This window comes from Entelurus aequoreus, linkage group LG02 (genome assembly GCF_033978785.1).
Source record: "Entelurus aequoreus isolate RoL-2023_Sb linkage group LG02, RoL_Eaeq_v1.1, whole genome shotgun sequence".
In the NCBI taxonomy this organism is placed as follows: domain Eukaryota; kingdom Metazoa; phylum Chordata; class Actinopteri; order Syngnathiformes; family Syngnathidae; genus Entelurus; species Entelurus aequoreus.
Genome location: NC_084732.1, coordinates 12,913,618 through 12,937,377, shown reverse-complemented (window position 1 = coordinate 12,937,377; position 23,760 = coordinate 12,913,618). Strand labels below are relative to the sequence as shown.

The window sequence follows — 23,760 nt, the reverse complement described above, 5'->3', positions numbered from 1 at the left end:
ATGTTATATGTTTAGTTACTTTCTTTTACCTTCTATTTAACATATTTTATATTCTAAACTCATTGTTTAACCATTTTATTTACCTTTATTTGACCTTCTTTTGAACTTATTTTACCTTTTATTCTCCTTGTTTTACCTTTTTCTTCCCATTTTCTTCAACTAATATTACCTTTTATTGACCTTGTTTTAGCTTCTTTTACAGGGTTTCCGCGAGTCATTACAAAGCATAAAGCCATTAAATTAATATTGAGAAAATTAAGGCTTTAGAGGGCATTAAAAAAAACATTACATTTGATGTCCAGAGGCAATTTAAAAAATCATACAGTTTTAGGCCGATGTTATGAGAAATGTGCTCCCGTAAAAAAATGCTAACCAACCTTACTGAGCATGCGCACACATGCGCATCAACGCTAAAGGTTTCCTCGGAACAAAATAACCACATCAAGTAAGGTTAAAAACATTGTTTTTATTTTCAGCATTATTTAACATACCAGGAAACAAACCAAAACAAAAACGTTATAAACCTTGATTAACCTATTGTGACAAGCTTATGTATGAATAATAAAAACGACTATTTCGGAAATTTTCTGAAGATGTCATCAAAATCCGTCTATTATGTTGCTAACCATCAGATTATGCAACTGGTTGCATTTTTTAATGAAGCAGCACATTTTTCACAACAGCGGGACTGATAGTCAATAAGTCAATAAATGGAACGATACATTTAAATAAACTTAATAACTTTGCCGTCGTCGATAAATTGCTAGTTTGTGTTTCTTTCTTCGGCTCTGGCTTTCGAACTTGCCACAAGAGGTCTCACTCAGTGCATCGCTCTCAGCAAGTTTATTCGACGGTGGAATTACATAAGCAGAGTGATCCTCTTGTCCGTCATCCACAATCTTTGTTTTGGTACTAGCAAGCTGGACCTACTTGCAATTGTCTCCCACACGTTCTCCTGCGTGTAATATAATGTTGTTGGCGACACTCACTTTAATGTTGGCGCTGGAACTAATCATTTTATAACAACGGTCACTTTTAATGTGCACGTTGCTTTAAAACCGTAAGAGAAAACGTTCGCCAAGGTGGGCTGGGTGAATCCGGAAATGATGTCATAACAAGTTGACCAATCACAACTCTTTTTCCTCTAACTTTATTTCAACATTATACACAAAATTCAAACAATCACAAAATAAAACAGAACATGTCAAAATATATACAGAAATATGTATTAAGAAAATATTTTCCTCAATAATGTTGAACCAGTAATTAAGACATTGAAATAACTCGACTATAACGAAATAATACACAAAAAGAGCATGAACACGTGCAAGGGATAACAAAATCAAATAAAAATAAATAAAACAAAAACATCATATCGCAATTTTTCTTAATTTAGTTTTTGATAGAAATGGTGTTTATAATGTGTTTTAGGATGTGGGAATGTGCAAAAAAAGACCTCCAAACGTTGCTCAGTGCAGGGAAATCACACATGCTATTAGCTAATCACAATTCGGCGATTAAAGGCAGACAGCAATTAATCTTGTCGGATTTATTTGGCGTGACCAACAAAGCAACTTCTACTTTATAAAATAAATGAAAATAGAAATAAACACTCACGTTTAAAAGCCGTGTAAGCCAATTGTAATTCACTACAGAGTAACAGTCAATGTAAACTTTTCAACTATTCAAAATTATCATTGTCAAATTATTACAATTTTGTCTATAAAGACAAATTATTTGGAAAAATATTTTTACTGTCGTAAGCTAAGCTACTAGTTTCTCTCCATTTAATGTAGCTAAGCTACAGGCGAAGGTATATACACAGAATTGTAGCAAGCTGCAATACACGCTGCATCAACACTACATACATACATGCATACATACATACATACATACATACATACATACATACATACATACATACATACATACATACATACATACTTGCAAAGTTGCGGCATGATATACAAAACGAGCGGGAGGACGCTGACTGGACACACATGAAAATAAAGGAAGTTAAGTAATATTATAATAATATCAAGTAAAGACTAAAATATACACTATAACTTATATATACAATGACTGTTTTAACACAACAGTGGCAAACTAGACAATAACCTGGCTAAAGGAAAAGTGCAAAACATTTGTCACACAACACAGATATTGACAAACTTCATCTTCATATGGCCGGAAATCAATAAAAGTGAACTTTTTTTTGCTCCAGGACTGGAATACTACGTAACTGTAATACCAGTACATGGTATTTTCCTATGTATGGAAATGTATGGGACACCATGTACAGTAATGTCATCATCTTTACTGCTCCCATAATCAATAATCATCTGTAAATGTTCAATAATGACACATGGTTAGGCCTGGTTACAATTACTGTAAGGTGTGCATTAAAGGGGTTTGTGGTGTTGACACCAGGAGTCCTGATTCATTATTAATGAATGTTTTCCTCTTTTAGAGAAGCGGAGGAGGGGACTTTTCTCATTGTGACATGATTTAAAGTGCCTGTGTTGCTTGTTCTGATAACTTCTACTCGCCGGTTGATGGGTGTTGCTTGACTCAGTAAGTCATCTTCATGTTTCACATTTTCTCCTCCATAAACTTGCTGATCCTTTCTGGTATCCTCAAGTAGAGTGGTAGTGTTCATGTCTGTGGAGGTCAAAGAAGAATTATAAAATCTATTATTATTATTATTATAGAAGAATATTTAGTACTGGAGTTGCTTCAGACTATAACATATAAATTGTTTCTGGACTATAAGCCGCACCGGTGTATAAATCGTACCCAATAAATAAAAAATAAAAAAGTAAAACTAATATGGGAATAACGATTTTCCCATATATTAGCCGCACTGATATATAAGCCCCAGATATATATGTTGTGAAAATTAGTTATTTACACTGAAATATTTTGTAGCTGTTTATTTACATATATCAAGTGTTTGCACACAGTTTTTGTAGAACGGCAGTCATTGATGTCTCTATTCATCATCTATAAAATAAATTAGATTTTCTCCTTATTTAATAAGGTTCAATATGTTTATCAGGATTCTTCTTCCTTGTACTTTATAAATACTTTGAATTTGAACAGTTTCTTACAGTGGATAATTTTAGTACATTGTTTGATTTCTTTGCATAATATATAGTTAGTACATAGTACGAAAAATACAGTAAATGAAAACATAACAAGTCGGATCACAAAGCAGAACGTGGTAACTAACAACTTGAAATTTTCTCAGTTATATTTGTGCTCTTCTTCTAAATTAAACTTTTCGTTCAGTCTCTGATTGAAAAAAAGGTGTGTGCTCTGTTTGTTTGGACAATGAAACAAACACTCGGCAAACATGCAACAACACAAAAATGTCCAAACTTGTCAGCGAGGTAAGGAAACTACTAAGATCCTGGCAAGCTATTTAAAAATAAAAGTCTAAAATAAGAACACAAGTCGGGTCATGAATCAGAACATAAGTGTAACAACTTTAGTTTACCTGAGTCAAGCTTTTCTTCTGGTTTCCGCTGTTTATTCAATTTCTCTTTGGAAGGAAGTGTGGATGTGCTTTCACTATGCTGTTTGGACACTGAATCATCTAACAACAACACAAAGATAATTGCATTCCAATCATGTTAGCGAGGTAAGAAAACTACTAACATCCCAAAAAGCTATTAATTACATTTGAATAAATAACTCTAAATAAATACTAATATAATAATTTGCTGATGATTAAGTCAATTGTAATTAAGTGAATATGAAAACATTAGATGTAACTCTAAATTAAGGATCGTACCTTTTACTTTTCTTGGTCTTCTTTTCCAAATGTATTTATTAAAACGTGCTGCAAGATCAAAGAGAAAATTAACATTTCATAATATGTAATGACATGAAAAAGACAGGAATAAAGCGTGATGTGGGTTTAAAGGTTTTGCACACAAAAATTATTATTTTAAATTAATTTTGAATGTACATGATGATAACAGTGCATCGTTTAAATCATTCAATTATTTAAATATTTTGTCCTTTGTCATGTTGAGTTTCTGTACCTTTTAAATGTTGATGTATTATGTATAAAAGACAACACACGATGATGACCATAATGCAGTAACAGGATATTCCAAAGATCAGTAGAGCATCTGATCTTTTACCTGCACAAAAAAACAAAAGTCAAACTCAATGCATTATATCCAAAATAACATTTAAATAATGTACAGCCACCATTTTGAATATTTCTATTCCATCATTATTGATTATAATTACCCAGGAAGCAGTCCTTAGCGGTGAATGAAGCTGTTTCATTGGTCAGAGGGTTGCTGACATCACAACGATAAACTTGATCATCATCTTCATTCCTGACAGTTATTGTTAATTTTGGTCCAGTCTGCTCCTTTCCTGGTGAGCTCCACTTAAACTTTAATAAATGAGGATGTTTGGACTCTGTTGAGCACACAAGTGTCGCCTGCTTTGTGTCGCTCATCTCACAGGATATGTTGGGTTTGGATACTTTGTCTGTAAGAAAACAGAAGGATGGTCAACATGAGGTCAGATGTTTTTTTTGTTTGTTTTTGGGGTGGAGATTCATGTAGTGTTGAGTCGTGTTCACATTTGAGCTGAAATGCAACACAATCAACACTATTGTCAATGAACCTAGATTATTGATTGATTGATTGATTGATTGCTTGAGAAGTGTATTGACATCTTACATAATTGAATCCATGTAATGCTTTAAAAAGGCAAATGGATGGCACAAAAAGCCAAAAGGCTTGTTTCCATTGTGGTCCATTAAATATTCATCACATTTGATACATTCAACAATAAAAAATATATAACCTGTAACATGTATATAAACAAATACGCAAAAAAATTGATAAATGATGTACATATACACAGTATACATGTCAGGTGATTTGAAAAACAATATATACAAAAACGGGTATTCAACAAGTAAACAGTACAGTAGGTACTTGATTTTGATATATGTAATGCTCATAAGGGTATTCTAATAAAATATTTAGAGATGAGATGTGTCAATATCAAAATGTTACTTGAAATCCATTTTTGGCAGCAACAAAGTGGCCATTTGGGTAGATATTTGTTCTAAAAAGGGTATTTCAACAAGTAAACAGTACATTAGGTACTTGATTTTGATATATGTAATGCTCATAAGGGTATTCTAGTAAAATATGCGTGTGTAAATATCAAAATATTACGTCAAATCACTTTTTGTCAGGCAATATTACATTTAATGACAATTTTACATAAATGAATACATCCAAACACGTACATATTTATTATGTGCAAGAAGAAATAACAGTTACAATTGTGTGTATTTTCCAAACAAAAAAGAGGTTTTATTACATCAACATCGGACTAACAATAGACCTTTAAATCTCATTAATCCCACAGAAGAGGCAAACTGTCCTTTTCCGGGCACGATAAAGTCTTAAATAATGTCAAACACGTAGCGTTACAATAACCAGGAAGATAAAGTGTTTGTCTTACACCTAGTCATCCGCTGTGGACACACCAAGACAAAAATGCAGGTTCAGCAAGCGCTGCGCGCCCCCGCGAAGGAAATACATTTTTGGCAGGCATTCACATTTTGCCCCAACACACATGGTGGAAAGTCCTAGTTGGAAATACAGCCCAATTAACTCCTGAACTGCCATTTCAAACCATTCGCACGCATCCAATGATTTCTCGTGCGCACGTGATACAGTTTCTCGTGCGCACGAGAAACTTTTGCGTGCGCACGAGATAGTTTCTCGTACACACGAGATACATATCTAAAAAAAAAAAAAATTTCCCCTCAAAAAAAAATTTCCCCATGTCCCTTTAGGGCAGGGGTCTCAAACTCAATTTGCCTGGGGGCCACTGGATGCAGAGTCTGGGTGAGGCTGGGCCGCAAGAAAAGATTTCTTAAAAAAATATTTTTAAATGTCTTTATTTTTATTTTCAACACAAAATAAAATCAAAATATAAATGAACAAAATGAGAATTAAGTAAATAAATCAGTCATAAGTAATAACAAGAGAGGAGAAGTCTAGCAAAACTCCTAACCATTATGGACAACACCTCCCACCATACTTGCCAACCCTCCCGTTTTTAGCGGGAGACTCCCGGTATTCAGCGCCTCTCCCGATAACCTCCCGTCAGAAATTTTCTCCCGACAAACTCCCGGTATTCAGCCGGAGCTGGAGGCCACGCCCCCCCCCCAGCTCAATGCGGACCTGAGTGGGGACAGCGGCGACAGTCTGTTTTCACGTCCGCTTTCCCACAATTTTTACTGCGTGCCTGCCCAATCATGTTATAACTGTAGAATGATCGAGGGAGAGTTCTTGGTTTCTTATGTGGGTTTATTGTTAGGCAGTTTCATTAACGTCCTCCCAGCGCGGTAACAACACACAACAACAGCAGTCACGTTTAGTCTACCGTAAAGCAGTTCGTCTGCCGTAAACAGCAATGTTGTGACACTCTTAAACAGGACAATACTGCCATCTACTGGATAGCCTCCAGAACACTGAAATTCAAGTATTTATTTTATTTATATGTATAATAAAATAAATATATATATATATATATATATATATATATATATATATATATATATATATATATATATATATATATATATATATATATATATATATATATATATATATATATGAAATACTTGAGTTGGTGAATTCTAGCTGTAAATATACTCTCCTCTTAACCACGGAAGGCTCAGACTCCCAAAATGCATCACGGAACGACACAGGAAGTCCTTCATACCGACAGCCATCACACTGTGTAATGCATATGTTTCTTGACTGCACTTAAATGTAGCGTATATGTAGTATATGTAGAATATATTTATATTATTTATATATTATATATATAATATATTATATGCTGAATTTCCCCCAGGGGTCAATAAAATACTTTCTATTCTATTCTAACAATAATAATTTGATTTCTCCAGTCAGCAACAATGTATACACATACACATAATGTGCAACCCGGTTCACTCTCTCATCTCCCTGGTATTTTGCATACTCCTCAGCATGTCTAGTGGTATAATGACGTTTAAAATTGTATTTCTTGTGCACGGCAACTTTCTCTGTGCAAATAAGACACGTCGGGGTGCCCCTGTGCTCAACAAAGAAATATTGCATCTCCCACTTTTCCTGGAATTGTCTTTGCTCATCACTAACCTTTCTCTTCACTGCGCGCTTTGAAAAAGACATGTTTGGGATTGTGGAATATATTTGTATTTAACCGACGCACGGAGAATAATGTTATTTCCGCAATGTGTGTCGTTCCGCTTTTCCTCCCGACAGCAACACGGCGCGGTCGGCGGGAAGTACCGGGAAAAAGTGACGGCTCCCGGAGTGTTATATGGCGTCATATAAAAATATATGTGTGAGGCAATGCAAATTAAACAATAAAAAAAACAATTAACGGTTTGAATTGGTCCAGGTTATCGGGGACTTTATTACTGACGGACAGGTGTCGCGGTGTGACTGCAGCCAGGCACGTAAGACAACCCTCGTCTCCATGGCAGCGTTTATCTCGCTTTCACTCATTTGCCGCTTTTCCACTAACGCAGGGGTATTTTGGACCCAAATAACAAAAATCGTCTTTGTCTGGAGCCAACGGGAGGGGGCGAGGTGGGGGTCTCGCTGTGGAGTTTACAGTCACGGTAGCACAATTAGCCCCGATCACGACAAACGTGTTACACGTCCGATTCGCCCAGCGACTCTCTGTCGGAGTATCAGCGCTGGGGTCCAGTGTACCACACTTTTGTATTGTCGCTCGGTCCTTCGGAAGCTACCGGACCGCTCGTCTCCCCCGCCCAGACCGGCGGGAGCGAGAAAGACACACACAGTGACAGAGAGCGAGAGAGCGAGAGAGAGAGAGAGCGCGCGAGGGAGTGAGGGAGGGAGGAAGACCGCGTGCAGGTCTCGTGGAAAAGCAGCAAAACGTTTCTCTGCTTGCATCACGCAAGTGACGTCAATGTTCGGCCCTCGAGAGCCATATACCACACCATGATTGGTAGATTTCTTGTAGCCCGGAAGAGTTAGGGCTACAAGGAATTCTGGGTATTTGTGCTGTTGTGTTTATGTTGTGTTACGTGTGGATGTTCTCCCAAAATGTGTTTGTCATTCTTGTTTGGTGTGGGTTCACATTGTGGCGCATATTTGTAACATTGATAAAGTTTTTTTTATACGGCCACCCTCAGTGTGACCTGTATGGCTGTTGACTAAGTAAGCATTGCAGTCACTTACGTGTGTCTGTTGAAGCCGCATATAACATGTGACTGTGCAGGCACATTGTTTGTATGTAGAAAAAGTGGACGCTAAACCTTGTGTCTTCAATATTGTTGTCCTCAGTATTGTTGACAGGTGAAAATTGGGAGGATTGGCAAGAAGGCTTCAGCTCCGCACACAGCGCTGTCAAGGGCCATTCATATAAAACTTGCGGGCCACACTAACATTAAAAGTTCATATTAAGGTGGTGGCCGCACAATAACGTCTCGCGGGCCGCAATTGGCCCGCGGGCCGCATGTTTGGGACCCCTGCTTTTGGGGCTCCATAAGTCTGTGATGAGTGAGCAGTTTATTTTCAAATTGAGGTTGGTGGTTATTGTTTTGAGACTGCTGTGGCCCAATTGTTTCAGCGTCTTCCAGAGTTTTTGTGGGTTATTTTTATTTTCCGCTATTTTTTCGTTAATATTAGACAAGTTAATATTTATAGTGCTCAATATTTGAGTTCAAATGTTTATGAATGGAAATGTAAACTTACCTATAACTTCAATTTCACACTGGAAAGTATCCCGCTCGTTGTTTATGTCCATTTCTAGGAAATAGACTCCACTGTCTTCATGTGTGGCGTTTTTGATGGTGAGTTCTGCAGAGACCCGGTCCAGAGTGATTCTGTTCTTGTAAGAAGAAGGCACATAGTCCTCCGTGCCAGTAAACAAAACCACATCATTTCCATTATGTAGCCAAGAAATTCCAATAGGTTGTTCAGAGATGGATGGCATCAAGTGTATGTCCTGACCCTTCAGGAAATATTTCACATCCTGTGCAGAAACTGTGAAAGGGACATAAACAGATAGAAAGTCTTCAGTTGTAGTGGTGCACCATTAAGACCCTTTTTTATAAACAAAACCACACAAAAAAGAGAGACTTCAGCTCCAATAACCACAGCATGATCTACTTTGCACGATTGTAATGACAGTAATTATCATACTAACAAATAACATGTTACCTGCCCCTTTTCAAAGTTTTTGGCATGCAGGTTTTGTTCCCGTTTACACTGCACACCAAATCAGATTTTTTTGCCCTCAAGTGACACAGATCTGATTTTTACTTCCAGTCTAAACGCTCCAAAGTGCTTTAAATCTGATCTTTTCAAATGTGACTTCGGTCCAAACGCAATGTGAACTGAATCTGAATTTTTCGTCAGCTTTGGGCGAGCTACATGAATTTGTGTGCGCGGAAAGAGGCAGTCGCCAGCGGAAATGGATATTTCATCTCAACTTACGGTTAAAATTTTTATTTAAGACGACCACATTTTCGTTGCATCACTTGTCAATAGTGCGCAAATAATAGGCTATATGTAATATATGAATATATTTTCATTCCGAAAAAATAGTGATAGTAGAAGGGCCGGAATTGACGCTGTGGCACATTTGCTTACATGTGAGTTGAAAAATAAAGTTCCTGTAGATCCACACTTATGTCCCTGTCTCTTCTACTTAACAACCATAAACACATTACAACCCTCCCAAATATATTACACTATATACATCCAATCATACATTATATTACTTTCATTTACTTTCACGTAAAAAAACTAATTTTTAAGGTTTTGCGACTTTTATTTTATTTTGTAGTAGTAGTGACATCCTCCCGGTCAACTTCCTTTATTTTCACGTTATCGAAGTGTGTATGCAAGTGACGTCGAGGCCACATTGGGGCCTTTGCATGTTTGCACTGGAGTCTGATAAATATCACATTTTACTTGCAGTGTAAAGAAGCAGTTGGAAAAAATCAGATTGAAATAAAATCAGATTTGGACAACTTTGGCTTGCAGTGTAAACATAGTCTTTGTCACCTGCACTCTTTACTGTCCAAAAATAATGTAACGCTATTAAATGGAGACAAGTCAAACACTGGCGCCAGGCGGAAAAAAGCCCCTCAGGCTGAAACTCGTCTCTTTAGACCGCTCACAAGCTCGTTGATTGGCTCTCCGGGCTGCCTTCTTGATTATTTTACGGAATTACTTTTAGTTATGTGCACTGTTTTTGACGGTTTGGTCATTACGTGGGACTTAAATGTGCAAGTGGATGTAGCAGACAGCTGGCATTCTAAAGAAATCAGTGTTGTCCTTGAAATGGTATCGCGAAACAATTCCATGTGTAGTGAATCGGTAAAACAAGTCACGTCTTGCGCAGGACACGTCACCCTTTGCCTCTAGATGGGGTTAGCGCCTTGCATGGCAGCTCCCGCCATCAGTGTGTGAATGTGTGTGTGAATGGGTGAATGTGGAAATACTGTCAAAGCGCTTTGAGTACCTTGAAGGTAGAAAAGCGCTATACAAGTATAACCCATTTATCATTTATCATTTACTGCCTGGTGGAATATTAACAATTTTTCTTTTAAAGAAACTTGTATGAACAAGGTAAATGAATAAATGCATCATTGACAACAACCTTACAGAAATACCAATATTAATAAACTGTACAACCTTCAAAACATATCAACATGGAATTCTATCGAAAAATATATTCTTATCGCCACAAAAACAAGAGTATTTATAAAACATAATGACATAACTTACATAAAATGAGGAAAGTCATGAAATAAACAAAGACATGTTGAGTCATTCTTGATGATCAGCTTTCACAAAAATCTATTTGATTACAGTTTGATGTTTTTTTAATGAACTGCTACCGAACTGATATTTACAGGTTAGATTAACTACGATCAAAGTATTGGACAGGACGTCGGAAATGTGTAATAAAGTTGTACTTTATATAAGAAAAAAAATGGGCATACAAAACGGTACAAAACTATCCCTTTATCTTGCTATCTGTCCTTCTTTCATCTCCAGTAGGCTCGTAAAAACTACAGTCCACCTGCAGGCTTTTTTTTACATCCGGTTTGCCGCAAGGAATTCTTCTTCTTCTTCTTCTTCTTCTTCTTCTTCTTGTGATTTTATGGCGGTTGGCAAGCAACCTTGTGGTGAGCATTACCGCCACCTACTGTAATGGAGTGTGGATCGAGGTGGATTCCTACTCTAAATTCTTTTATTTAACCCAGTGTTTTTAAAAAATGTGTGTATTGCTTTATAACCTGTGTGTTCTGAGTGCAATCCTAATATATCTTCCACTGCTAACCTAATATTCTCTTTCGCTAACCTATTTCCCAGTATTTCCCTTTCTCTATTATATTTTCTACAATGTATTAAAACATGTCTTACATTTTCTATCTGTTGGCAAGAATCACACAGTCCTGTAGCATGTTTCCCCATCAATTTCAATGAACTATTTAGATATGTATGTCCTAATCTCATTCTAGTAATAATGTCTTCTTCCTTCCTATTTGTATTCCTCCTCTCATTACACCTACTCTCCTCTGGACTTTGCAATACTCTCTACCTTTTGTTTCCTTATTCCAATTATCCTGCCACTTTTTATTGTGTTCTATCTTAATGATGTTCTTCACTTCTTCTTTACTGTGCTTAATCTCCATGTTTACTTCTGTTTTAGTGCTTGCTTGTTTTGCGTACTTATCAGCTAATTCGTTCCCCTCAACTCCTACATGAGCAGGAACCCAAAGAAATGTTACCACACCTCCCGCTTTATTTATTCTGTAGACTGCCTGAACTATTTCATAAACTAAATCTTGTCTTGTTTCTGACGCAATGTTTTTTATGCTAGTCAATGCACTGCTGGAGTCCGAGCACACGACTGCTTTTCTTGCTTTATTTTCTTCTATCCAATTAATTGCCACATAAATTGCTACCAATTCTCCCGTAAAAACAGATAATTTATCACTAATTATTTTATTTAATACTATGTTTCCTTGTGGAATAACAGCTGCTGCTCCTGCCTTATTATTTATAGTTTTTGATGCATCTGTGTACACCATGATGTTGTCTAAAAACGTTTCCTCAATCCATTGTTCTATCTGGTAACTATTTAAATTTCTATTCTTTAGTAATTGCATGTTTACATTTGGGTTTTCATACATCCACGGTGGTATTGCGGGGATTGGTACTGTAGGGATAACTTTAATATTATCAATTTGAACTTTATTACATCTGTCTCCTATTATCCACCCAAAACTATTCATTTTTTTCTTCTCTTTTTCTTGGCAGTTTAATAGTACTTGATGGGTTGGATGTCCTTGCTTGGACCCTTTTAAGTTTGCCCAATAAACTACTGACAGTTGATCTCTCCTCATATCTAAAGGTTTTTCATTCATCTCTACTTGTAATGCTGCAACTGGGGTAGATTTAGTAGCTCCACAACATAATCTTAAAGCCTGTGATTGGATCCTGTCTATTTTCCCAAGTAATGTTTTTGCAGCAGATTGATAAATAATGCATCCATAATCAATAACAGATCGTATTAAACTGATATATATTGCTTTCAATGTCTGCCTATCAGCCCCCCAGTCTTTACCCCTCAAAGCCCTCATTACATTTAACACCTTTTTACTTTTCTCCACTATTTTGCTGATGTGGGTTGACCAGTTAATATTTTTATCAAACCATATAACCAAATATTTAAATACTTGTACCTCTTCTATATTTTCTCCATAGAGTTTAATTTGGATCTTGTTTTGTACTTTCCTCTTTGTAAAATTTATGACTTTTGTCTTTCCAACAGAGAATCTTAAACCCCAAGCTGTTCCCCATTCTTGAACTTTATTTACCGCTTTTTGAATCTTCTTTTCTATATGATTAGTATTTCTACCTCTCTTCCACATCACTCCATCGTCAGCAAACAGTGCCACATCCACTAATCCTTCCACTTCACTAAAAACTTCATTTATCATTATTGAAAATAATACTGGACTTATTATACTCCCTTGCGGGGTCCCATTTTCCACTTCATATACTCTGCTGTATTCATTCTCTATTTTTACTAATATTTTTCTACTTGTTAAGAAGTCTTTTATCCATCTATACATTTTCCCTCTAATCCCAATTATATTTAGTTTTATCAGCAACCCCTGTTTCCACAACATATCATAAGCTTTCTCTGTATCAAAAAATACTGCAATTATACTTTCTTTATTTATTTGTCCCTTTCTAATTTCCTCTTCCAGCTGCACTGCTGGGTCGTTTGTGTTTCTTGCTTTGCGAAATCCACTTTGGTAGTTTTTTATTATTTCTTTTGACTCTAAATAATACACTAGTCTTTCATTAATCATTTTTTCCATTACTTTACCCAAATTTGAGGTCAATGCTATCGGCCTATAATTACCTGCCTCTTCCGGGTCTTTCCCTGGTTTGCATATCGGAATTATTACAGCTTCTTTCCACTCTGCTGGTAATTTCCCTTCTTCGTATATCCTATTATATAATTTCAAGACCACTTCTTTGCCAATGCTGCTTAAGTTTTTCATCATCTGATAACTCACCTGGTCTTTTCCTGGTGTTGTATTTTTAACCTTTTTCAATATTCGAACCATTTCATTCAAAGAAAATTTCATATCTATAGTGTTGGTTAAACTATTATCATTGTCTTCCACCATTTCCCCAATATTTAAACTAATTGTTTCTTCTTTCTTTTGTTTTTCTACATTTCTCAAATTATCATTACTGTGCACTTTAACAAATGTCTTTGCTAAAAGTTCTGCTTTTTCTTTATTTTCTACCACACACCGTGTCCCATCTTTCATCACATGATTTTTATGTTCACTTCTGATCCCTGACATTTTCTTGATCATTCCCCACACTTGGCCTAAAGGAGTAGTTCTATTTAATGATTCACAAAACGTTCTCCAATAGTGTTTTTTTGTCTTTTTAATAACGTACCTTACTTTAGCTTGGTGCCTTTTACATTGGATCATATCTTGGAAATTATGTGTTCTTCTCAATATTCTAAATGCTCTAATCCGTTCTTTTATTGCGTCTGTGCACGCTTGTGTCCACCACGGCACAATCTTCCTTCTTTTCCCTATACTACTCCTTGGTATGCTTTTTTTTGGCTGCTTCTATTATGCACTTTGTAATATCTGTATTTAGTTGTTCAATATCTTGATTTATATCCACTTCCTTTAATGTCATGTCGGTACTTTCCCTAAATTGTCCCCAATCACCGAGATTATACTTCCATCTTCCTTCTTTTTTAGTGCTTTCTGTCCTTTGGTTTATGTTTATGTGAATGAAGATTGGGTAGTGATCACTTCCTATAGTGCTGTCTTTATTTACTTCCCACTCTACCTTTCCTGCTAACCCTTGTGACACCAGTGTTAAATCTATTGCTGTTTCTTTACCCGTAACTACATCTAATCTGGTTCCCGACCCATCATTCACACACACCAGTTCTTTTTCCTCCAAAAATGCTTCCAATGTTTCCCCATTCCAGTCATCCCTTTCACCCCACATTGTGCTATGTGCATTAAAGTCACCACACCAAATGATATTGCCACTCCAGTGCTCGACTATTTTTTCTAGTTGATGAATTTGTAATTTCTTGCACGGATTATAGAAGTTTAGCACTTTGTATCTTTCTTTATTATTCCATACTTCTACCCCTACTATTTCTAGTTCTTGTTTTTCTTTTAATAGTGTATAATGCATGTCTTCTTTAATAAATATGGCACATCCTCCTCCTTGCCCATCATTCCTATCTTTACGTATTGTTACGTATCCTTTTATTATAAAGCTCAATTTTGGCTTCAGCCAGGTTTCTTGAATACATATTATATGTGGTTTATTTTTCATATTATTAATATATCCCTTTAGTTCCTGTCCGTTTGCTACTAAACTTCTGGCATTCCACTGAATAATCAACATGACGTTGGATTGTGGTAACATGACTCTGTCTCGTCTACTCTCTGTAGTTCACCTTGTACCTGTTCCCAAGATAGTTCTTTTAAATTTAAGAACTTTGCTGCTGCTTTGACAATTATTTTGATCTTCTCAGTTTTATTTCTTGCCTGTTCTGTACAGTTTATGACATATGCCAGGAACACAACTAGCTTGTCCATAGAAAGTCCTGTATTTGTTGCCTCTTGTTTTTTATTACTTGAACTATTGCCACTTCTATCTCGTTCTGAACTATTCTCACTTCTATCTTGTTCTGCACTTTCTTGATTTCTTACTTTAACTGCCTCTGCGTATGTAATATTTCTTTCTACTCTGATTTGCTGTACTTCTGTTGCCTGTTTCCTAATGACACCTCCCATACGCTGCTGTGTGATTCCTGCCACAGTTACAACATTTGACCAGATCATTATCTCCACATTGTCCATATTCATGCTCCCCTCCACACCTTCCACATCTCAACTTAGCATGACACACACTGGCTATGTGCCCATAGCGTTGGCACTTGAAGCAGCGTACTGGGGGTGGGACGTAAGCTCTAACATAAAAGCTTAAAAACCCAATCATGATTCTCTGCGGGAGGACTTCCTCGACAAACTGTACTAATACTGATTCGCTCTCCATCTTTTCTCCATTTCTATATGCCATCATTCTTGTCAACATCTTGACAGTTCCCCCTTTTATTTGTCTTTTCAATTCTTCTAAATTTTCACCTCTTGGAATTCCTGTCACTACTCCTCTTGCCCCCTTTCGTTCTCCCACTTCGATTTTTTCCTTGATTATCTTATTGCACAGTTTTTGCAACCGCATTGCTTTACTTTTTTGCTCTCCATTTTTGCATTTAATCAAAAGTCGCCCGTCCCTAAGCACCTTCGCTATCTCCACCTCTCCGATGTCCTTCTTTAACCCCTTAACCAGTGTCATTAAACTTATGTCATTCATGTCTTGACTTGATTTAAATGTATATATAATCCTATAATTATCTTCCATAGTCTTTTTCCTTTTTTCTACTTCTTCATCTTCTTCATGGGCTCTTTTAGCACTCGACTTTCCCTCATGCCCTCCGCTCCCCTTCTTTCCTTTCTCCCCTCTAGTCCTATCCACGTCCATACCTTCCTCATACATCCCGTCACTATCCCCTTCCATCTCGATCCAGTCACAAAACAGTTTATGCACAACCGCCAAGAAGATTTGGATACTCTCACGTGTTTAGCCACCGCCCTTGGTTTACTTCCGCCTGCCGTCCGCACTCAAGCGTCTCTCTTCATCACAGCCTCCGTTCCTGACTGTTTTTCGGAAATACTGTCAAAGCGCTTTGAGTACCGGTACCTTGAAGGTACAAAAGCGCTATACAAGTATAACCCATTTATCATTTACTGCCAGGTGGAATATTAACAATTTTTCTTTTAAAGAAACTTGTATGAACAAGGTAAATGAATAAATGCATCATTGACAACAACCTTACAGAAATACCAATATTAATAAACTGTACAACCTACAAAACATATCAACATGGAATTCTATCGAAAATATATTCTTATCACCACAAAAACAAGAGTATTTATAAAACATGATGACATAACTTACCTAAAATGAGGAAAGTCATGAAATAAACGAAGACATGTTGAGTCATTCTTGAGGATCAGCTTTCACAAAAATCTATTTGATTACAATTTGATGTTTTTTTAATGAACTGCTACCGAACTGATATTTACAAGTTAGATTAACTACGATCAAAGTATTGGACAGGACGTCGGAAATGTGTAATAAAGTTGTACTTTATATAAGAAAAAAAATGGGCATACAAAACGGTACAAAACTATCCCTTTATCTTGCTATCTGTCCTTCTTTCATCTCCAGTAGGCTCGTAAAAACTACACCTGCTCCCGGGCTTTTTTAAATCCGGTTTGCCGCAAGGAATTGTGGTACATGTTCCAGTTTATAGTTAACCCTTTGTTAGGCTATGAAGTAGAAAACTCAATTCAGTGTCAGTGTTTCTCAAATAATCAATATCAAATACATGTATGAATCAAATCAATTCCCTATTAACTCTTTTTTAGCGGTAAATAATAATAGATCAATTTATCAGCGATTAAATCAAGCATGCAAATTATGAATGATCATCACACATGAACTATATAACCCATAAGTTACAACACAGGTGTCTACGAGGCTGTGATTTATCAAATGTGAAAGCAGTTAGTGAGACACATCAGCAGTAGACTTTCACAATAAGAGCAGAACAACGAGGTATAATAACACAGTTTAAATTGGCACTCATCTCTTAAATTGTCGCTCATCTCACAGGATATGTTGGGTTTCTACTATTTACAAATCACTACAAAATTCAATTTGTTTTTTGATTATTTTATTGAATTACTTTCATTTGTGTGCACTGTTTTTGACCGTTTGGTCATCACAGGGGACTTAAATGTGCAAGTGGATGTAGCCAATGATAGGCATGCTAAATAACTCAGTGTTGTCCTTGAAATGTTTGGTCTAACTGGCATGTAAAGGAGTCCACCCACAGCAGTGTGCACACTCTTGATTTGATCATTGCCAAGAGTCTTGGTAATGTTGTCGATGCTGCTTTATTGGATAGTTTTTGTGTTTTCTTAGACTTGTCTGTTAGACCCAAACCAACAGATATTGAAATTCATGTTAGAATCAAATAGTATTAAAGTGTTGAGACAAATGTAAAAAAAAGACCAAAAACCATTCACCACGCTAGTATGTGTGAAGACAATCAGGTCGGTCTACAAGATGTCTGTTATTTATTTTTCATGGAGTTGGCAACTACAATCTCTACTAAAGATGTGAAAATGACATTCTTCTAAGAATATCTCTATTAAACATGTAACATGACATTTCTATAAAATAATAATTCTACTTGGTAGTTTTCATCTCCACATGAACAAGACTTCTCCAAATGACCATCAGAACTTACCTACCACAGGAAAAGTAAAGAAATAGGTCAGGTGTTTGTAGTCCATTAGTAAATAATGCTGAGTCACTGTCCATCTCACAGCAATCTTACATTTACTTCAAACTATTTGATGCTAACTACATCTTTTTCTTGAAAGACAAACACAGATTAAACCTTTAAAGATGTCAACAGATAAGTGAAAGTGAAAGTCTGCATGGATTGTCTACATTAACAAAATCATTAAATGTGTAGGAACTTAATACTTTTCTCCACTTTACGTCAACTTTTTGTGTTTTGACATTTATAGAGAGGAACCTCCATGCAGTATTTAAATGTATAAACACTGCCCCCTACTGGCAAAATACTATTCTTACAGTTGTTTTTTTTCTCCAAAATATACCCTTCAGGATTTACGTAAGAGTGTCAGACATCAGTTTAGGGCAGCACTGTGGAACAAGGGTTAAGTGCGTATGCCTCAAAATACGAATGTCCTGGGTTCGATTCCTCGGGTCTTTCTGTGTGGAGTTTGCATGTTTTCCCCGTGACTGCGTGGGTTCCCTCAGGGTACTCCGGCTAACTCCCTACTCCAAAAACATGCACCTGGGAATAGGTTGATTGGCAACACTAAATTGGCCCTAGTGTGTGAATGTTGTCTGTGTTGGCCCTGTGATGAGGTGGAGACTTGTCCAGGGTGTACCCCGCCTTCTGTCTGAATGCAACTGAGATAGGCTGTTATAAACACTCATAGTGCTTCACAGAGAAGTGAGAACCCATCATTCATTCTCTCCACACATTAATGGTGGTAAGCTGCATTTGTAGCCACAGCTGCCCCAGGGTAGACTGACTAAAACGTGGCTGCCAAATAGCGGCTACTGCCCCTCTGACCACCACCAAACATTTATTTACATTCATACACCAGTGTGGGAGCAAGATGGGTGAAGTGTCTTGCCCAAGGGCACACCGGCAAGACTAGGATGGTGGGAGCAGGAATCGAACCTGGAACCCTGAAGTTGCTGGACGGCCACTTTACTTACTTCATCTAATCTACTCCTCGCTAAGTTAATAATCATTTTAAAATGTCCTAAATAAAGACATAGGCCCTTTAAGGCAATCATTTTGTTAAATGCAAATAATGTAGCATTACAAACAATACATATTGAGTTTACAATGAATGTGTTGTTTACATTGTTAAATGTGTCTTCATTTTTCATTGAAGAGAAGGAAGTGATACGGTATGTATCGTACACAGCTACAAACATTGCAATAATAGCAGCATCACAAACACACAAAACATTGTCTGGTATTAAAACCTTGCAACTGTCATGTCTGTGTGATCATGTTTTTGTTTAGTTATGTTCTGCTTGGTTTTTGGACACTTTTTAGTTCCTGCTTTCACTCCCTTGCCTTGTCACCATGACAACCCATTAGTTTTCACCTGTCCTCATGTCACGCACCTGTCTCACGTTTTGCACTCGCACACCTGTCACTAATCATGTCACTGTTATTTAAGCCTGTCTTTTTCTGTTGATCGTCCTGGTGACATTATACTTTCTACCTCTGCTACCTGTCATTCCAAGCCATTGTTCCATGCACGTTTTTCATGCCACAGTAAGTGTTGTATATTTCATGTTTATAGTTTTTGCCTTTGTGCAAGTTTTTGTTTCATTAGCCACGTTTTTGTACTTCCGCCTTGTGCACGCCTTTTGTTTATTCCTTTTTATAGTCATTATTAAATCATGTACCTACCTTCACGCCTTGCTCGCGCTAACTTTCCTTTGCATTCTGGGAAAACACAACACCCTAAAGTCCACGTATTGACAGCAACAGAATAATCACATCTTATGCATAGAAACAAACATCATCACATTTCAAAAAATATAATCATTTTCACAAACAGAAATATACATAATTTCTAACTGTTGGAACAAAATGTTTACCCTTTTTGTTTTGAGACATTTCAATGACACTTACACACTCATGTAATTTACAAAAGTTGAATTGGGACAAACGGACTTCTTGTGAGTTGGAGAGTTCCCATGTTTATGTCTCTGGTGTGTGTGTTTACACACGAGTCCTTTCTTAGCACTTGTGACAGGTAATAACGACAGGTCATCCCCTCCGGGGTGACAAAGGGTCTGTTAGTGACAAGTTTCTTCAGATGTGAGACATTCTTCTGGGGAGAGACGTTAGAATGTTGTAAGTTGATGACAGGTCATGTTGCTAACCTCCATTTTTGCTTCAAGAAGTTCACAGTTCAAACTGTCTGTTAATTCGGTCAAAGGAAGTGTCTCTATTCTCTCCCTCTGATATTTCCTATTATTGAGATGTGCATTTCTGTCATATGTAAAACTGGTTCCTGTCCAAGAGTGTCTTCGTCTCATGTGGCTTTTGCCCTCCCAGTCACTGAGTGCCTCTCCACTCAGTAAGTCATCTTTTTTCACATTTTCCTCTGAATTTTTCGGATGAACTTGCTGATCATTGCTGGTATCTGAAAGTTCAGTGATAGTGTTTAAGTGTGTTGAAGAGGAATGAAGTGCAGGAACAGAAGCAGTGAGTAGCATGGCTCCTTCTGAATCCATCTCCTCATCCTCAGTCAACACGTTCAATCCTAAAACACACCAAAAAAAGGTAAAAATGCAAAACATTCTGAAACAGGATGAAAAATATCATGAAGCAGAACACAATAAGTGTAATGACTTAGTTTACCTGGGTTCCACTTTTCATTTATTTTATTCTGATTGGAGGGAAGAGTGAGTACTTGGTCTAAGGAGGATGTGTTTTCATCACGCTCTTTGGACACTGAAACAACAACACAAAGATAATTACATTCCAATCACCTTAGTGAGGTAAGGAAACTAACATCCCAAAAAGGTATTAATTACATTTAAATAAATAAATAACTAATATGACTTTGATTGATCGATTGATTGTCTTTTGTCATGTCGAGTCTCTGTACCTTTTAGATATTGACGTTTTATGACCCCGAAGGGAATAAGCGGTAGAAAATGGATGGATGGATGGATGCATAAAACACAACACAAGATGATGACCAGAATGAAGATACAGACTAATATGATAATCAGTACAGCATCTGATCTTTTACCTGCACAGAAAAACAAAAGTCGAACTCAAATCAACTTTTCAAAGTACATTATATCCAATATAAGGTTTAAATATGTACAACCACCATTTCACAGCCATCATTATTGATTATAATTACCCAGGAAGCAGTCCTTAGCGGTGAATGAAGCCGTTTCATTGGTCAGAGGGTTGCTGACATCACAACGATAAACTTGATCATCATCTTCATTCCTGACAGTTATTTTTAAATTTGGTCCAGTCTGCTCCTTTCCTGGTGAGCTCCACTTAAACTTTAATAAATGAGGATGTTTGGACTCTGTTGAGCACACAAGTGTCGCCTGCTTTGTGTCGCTCATCTCACAGGATATGTTGGGTTTGGATACTTTGTCTGTAAGAAAACAGAAGGATGGTCAACATGAGGTCAGATGTTTTTTTTGTTTGTTTTTGGGGTGGAGGTTCATGTAGTGTTGAGTCGTGTTCACATTTGAGCTCAAATGTAACACAATCAACACTATTGTCAATGAACCTAGATTAGACAAGTTAATATTTATAGTGCTCAATATTTGTGTTAAAATATTTATGAATGGAAATGTAAACTTACCTATAACTTCAATTGTACACTGGAAAGTATCAGGCTCGTTGTTTATGTTCATTTCTAGGAGATAGACTCCACTGTCTTCATATGTGGCGTTTTTGATGGTGAGTTCTGCAGAGACCCGGTCCAGAGTGATTCTGTTCTTGTATGAAGAATACACATAGTCCTCCGTGCCAGTAAACCATACCACTTCATTTCCATTATGTACCCAGATGGATTCAATAGGTCGTTCAGAGATGGATGGCCTCAAGTGTATGTCCTGACCCTTCAGGAAATATTTCACATCCTGTGCAGAAACTGTGAAAGGGACATAAACAGATAGAAAGTCTTCAGTTGTAGTGGTGCACCATTAAGACCCTTTTTTATAAACAAAACACAAGAGACTTTAACGCAGGAGTCACCAACCTTTTTGAAACCAAGAGCTACTTGTTGGGTACTGATTAATGCGAAGGGCTACCAGTTTGATACACACTTAAATAAATTGCCAGAAATAGCCAATTTGCTCAATTTACCTTTAACTCAATGTTATTATTAATAATTAATGATATTTACACTTAATTGAACGGTTTAAAAGAGGAGAAAACACGAAAAAAATGACAATTCAATTTTGAAACATAGTTTATCTTCAATTTCGACTCTTTAAAATTCAAATTTCAACCGAAAAAAAGAAGAGAAAAACTAGCTAATTCGAATCTTTTTGAAAAAATTAAAAAAAGAATTTATGGAACATCATTAGTAATTTTTCCTGAATAAGATTAATTTTAGAATTTTGATGACATGTTTTAAATAGGTTAAAATCCAATCTACAATTTTTTTTAGAATATATAACAAATTGGACCAAGCTATATTTCTAACAAAGACAAATCATTATTTCTTCTAGATTTTTCAGAACAAACATTTTAAAAGTAATTCAAAAGACTTTGAAATAAGATTTAAATTTGATTCTACAGATTTTGTAGATTTGCCAGAATATTTTTTTTTGAATTTTAATCATAATAAGTTTGAAGAAATATTTCACAAATATTCTTCGTTGAAAAAACAGAAGCTAAAATGAAGAATTAAATTAAAATTTATTTATTATTCTTTACAATAAAAAAAATAAATTTACTTGAACATTGGTTTAAATTGTTAGGAAAGAAGAGGAAGGAATTTAAAAGGTAAAAAGGTACCGTAATTTCCGGACTATAAGCCGCTACTTTTTCCCCTCGTTCTGGTCCCTGCGGCTTATACAAGGGTGCGGCTTATTTACGGCCTGTTCTTCTCCGACACCGACGAAGAGGATTTCGGTGGTTTTAGTACGCAGGAGGAAGACGATGACACAATGATTAAAGACTGACTTTTCATATACCGGTAGGCTGGTTATTTTGATAACGTACAGGCGAGCACTTTGTATTACTTTGCACCGTTGTATTATTTGTACTCTGCACGAATGCTGTTCGCCATGTCAAAGATGTGACAGTTTGATTGAATGATTGAAAGATTTATTGTTAATAAATGGGACGCTTTGCGTTCCCAAACAGTCATCTCTGTCCCGACAATCCCCTCCGTGGTAGCAGGAACCCCTATATACTACGCTAATTACACATCAAAACCCTGCGGCTTATAGTCGGGTGCGGCTTATATATGGAGCAATCTGTATTTTCCCCTAAATTTAGCTGGTGCGGCTTATAGTCAGGTGCGGCTTATAGTCCGGAAATTACGGTATATGTGTTTAAAAATCCTAAAATCATTTTTAAGGTTGTATTTTTTCTCTAAAATTGTCTTTCTGAAAGTTATAAGAAGAAAAGTAAAAAAAAATAATGAATTTATTTAAACAAGTTAAGACCAAGTCTTTAAAATATTTTCTTGGATTTTCAAATTCTATTTGAGTTTTGTCTCTCTTAGAATTAAAAATGTCGGGCAAAGCGAGACCAGCTTGCTAGTAAATAAATACAATTTAAAAAATAGAGGCAACTCACTGGTAAGTGCTGCTATTTGAGCTATTTTTAGAACAGGCCAGCGGGCTACTCATCTGGTCCTTACGGGCTACCTGGTGCCCGCGGGCACCGCGTTGGTGACCCCTGCTTTAACGTGTATAAACACATCATTATGTACTTTGCACG

The 23,760-nt window shown here is 36.6% G+C and overlaps 1 protein-coding gene across 3 annotated transcripts in view; it reads right to left on the bottom strand.

The window, feature by feature from the left end:
* LOC133630527 (CD48 antigen-like) overlaps positions 1 to 23,760 on the bottom strand; it is a 48,986-nt gene that overhangs the window by 24,185 nt on the left and 1,041 nt on the right. Inside the window, exons 2-7 of one of the 3 annotated variants that reach the window (XM_062022163.1) lie at positions 21,665 to 21,955; positions 21,203 to 21,451; positions 4,050 to 4,151; positions 3,797 to 3,844; positions 3,500 to 3,598; positions 2,132 to 2,661 (exon numbers count right to left, since the gene is read on the bottom strand). The exons of 1 other annotated variant lie outside the window; for it this stretch is intronic. In XM_062022163.1, the coding sequence (XP_061878147.1) occupies positions 2,447 to 2,661; positions 3,500 to 3,598; positions 3,797 to 3,844; positions 4,050 to 4,151; positions 21,203 to 21,451; positions 21,665 to 21,955 (1,004 nt within the window). In that variant the 3' untranslated portion in view covers positions 2,132 to 2,446. Of the gene's footprint in view, positions 1 to 2,131; positions 2,662 to 3,499; positions 3,599 to 3,796; positions 3,845 to 4,049; positions 4,152 to 4,263; positions 4,513 to 8,789; positions 9,164 to 21,202; positions 21,452 to 21,664; positions 21,956 to 23,760 lie in introns of those variants that run through there. One more of the 3 variants, XM_062022173.1, reaches the window with a different exon arrangement.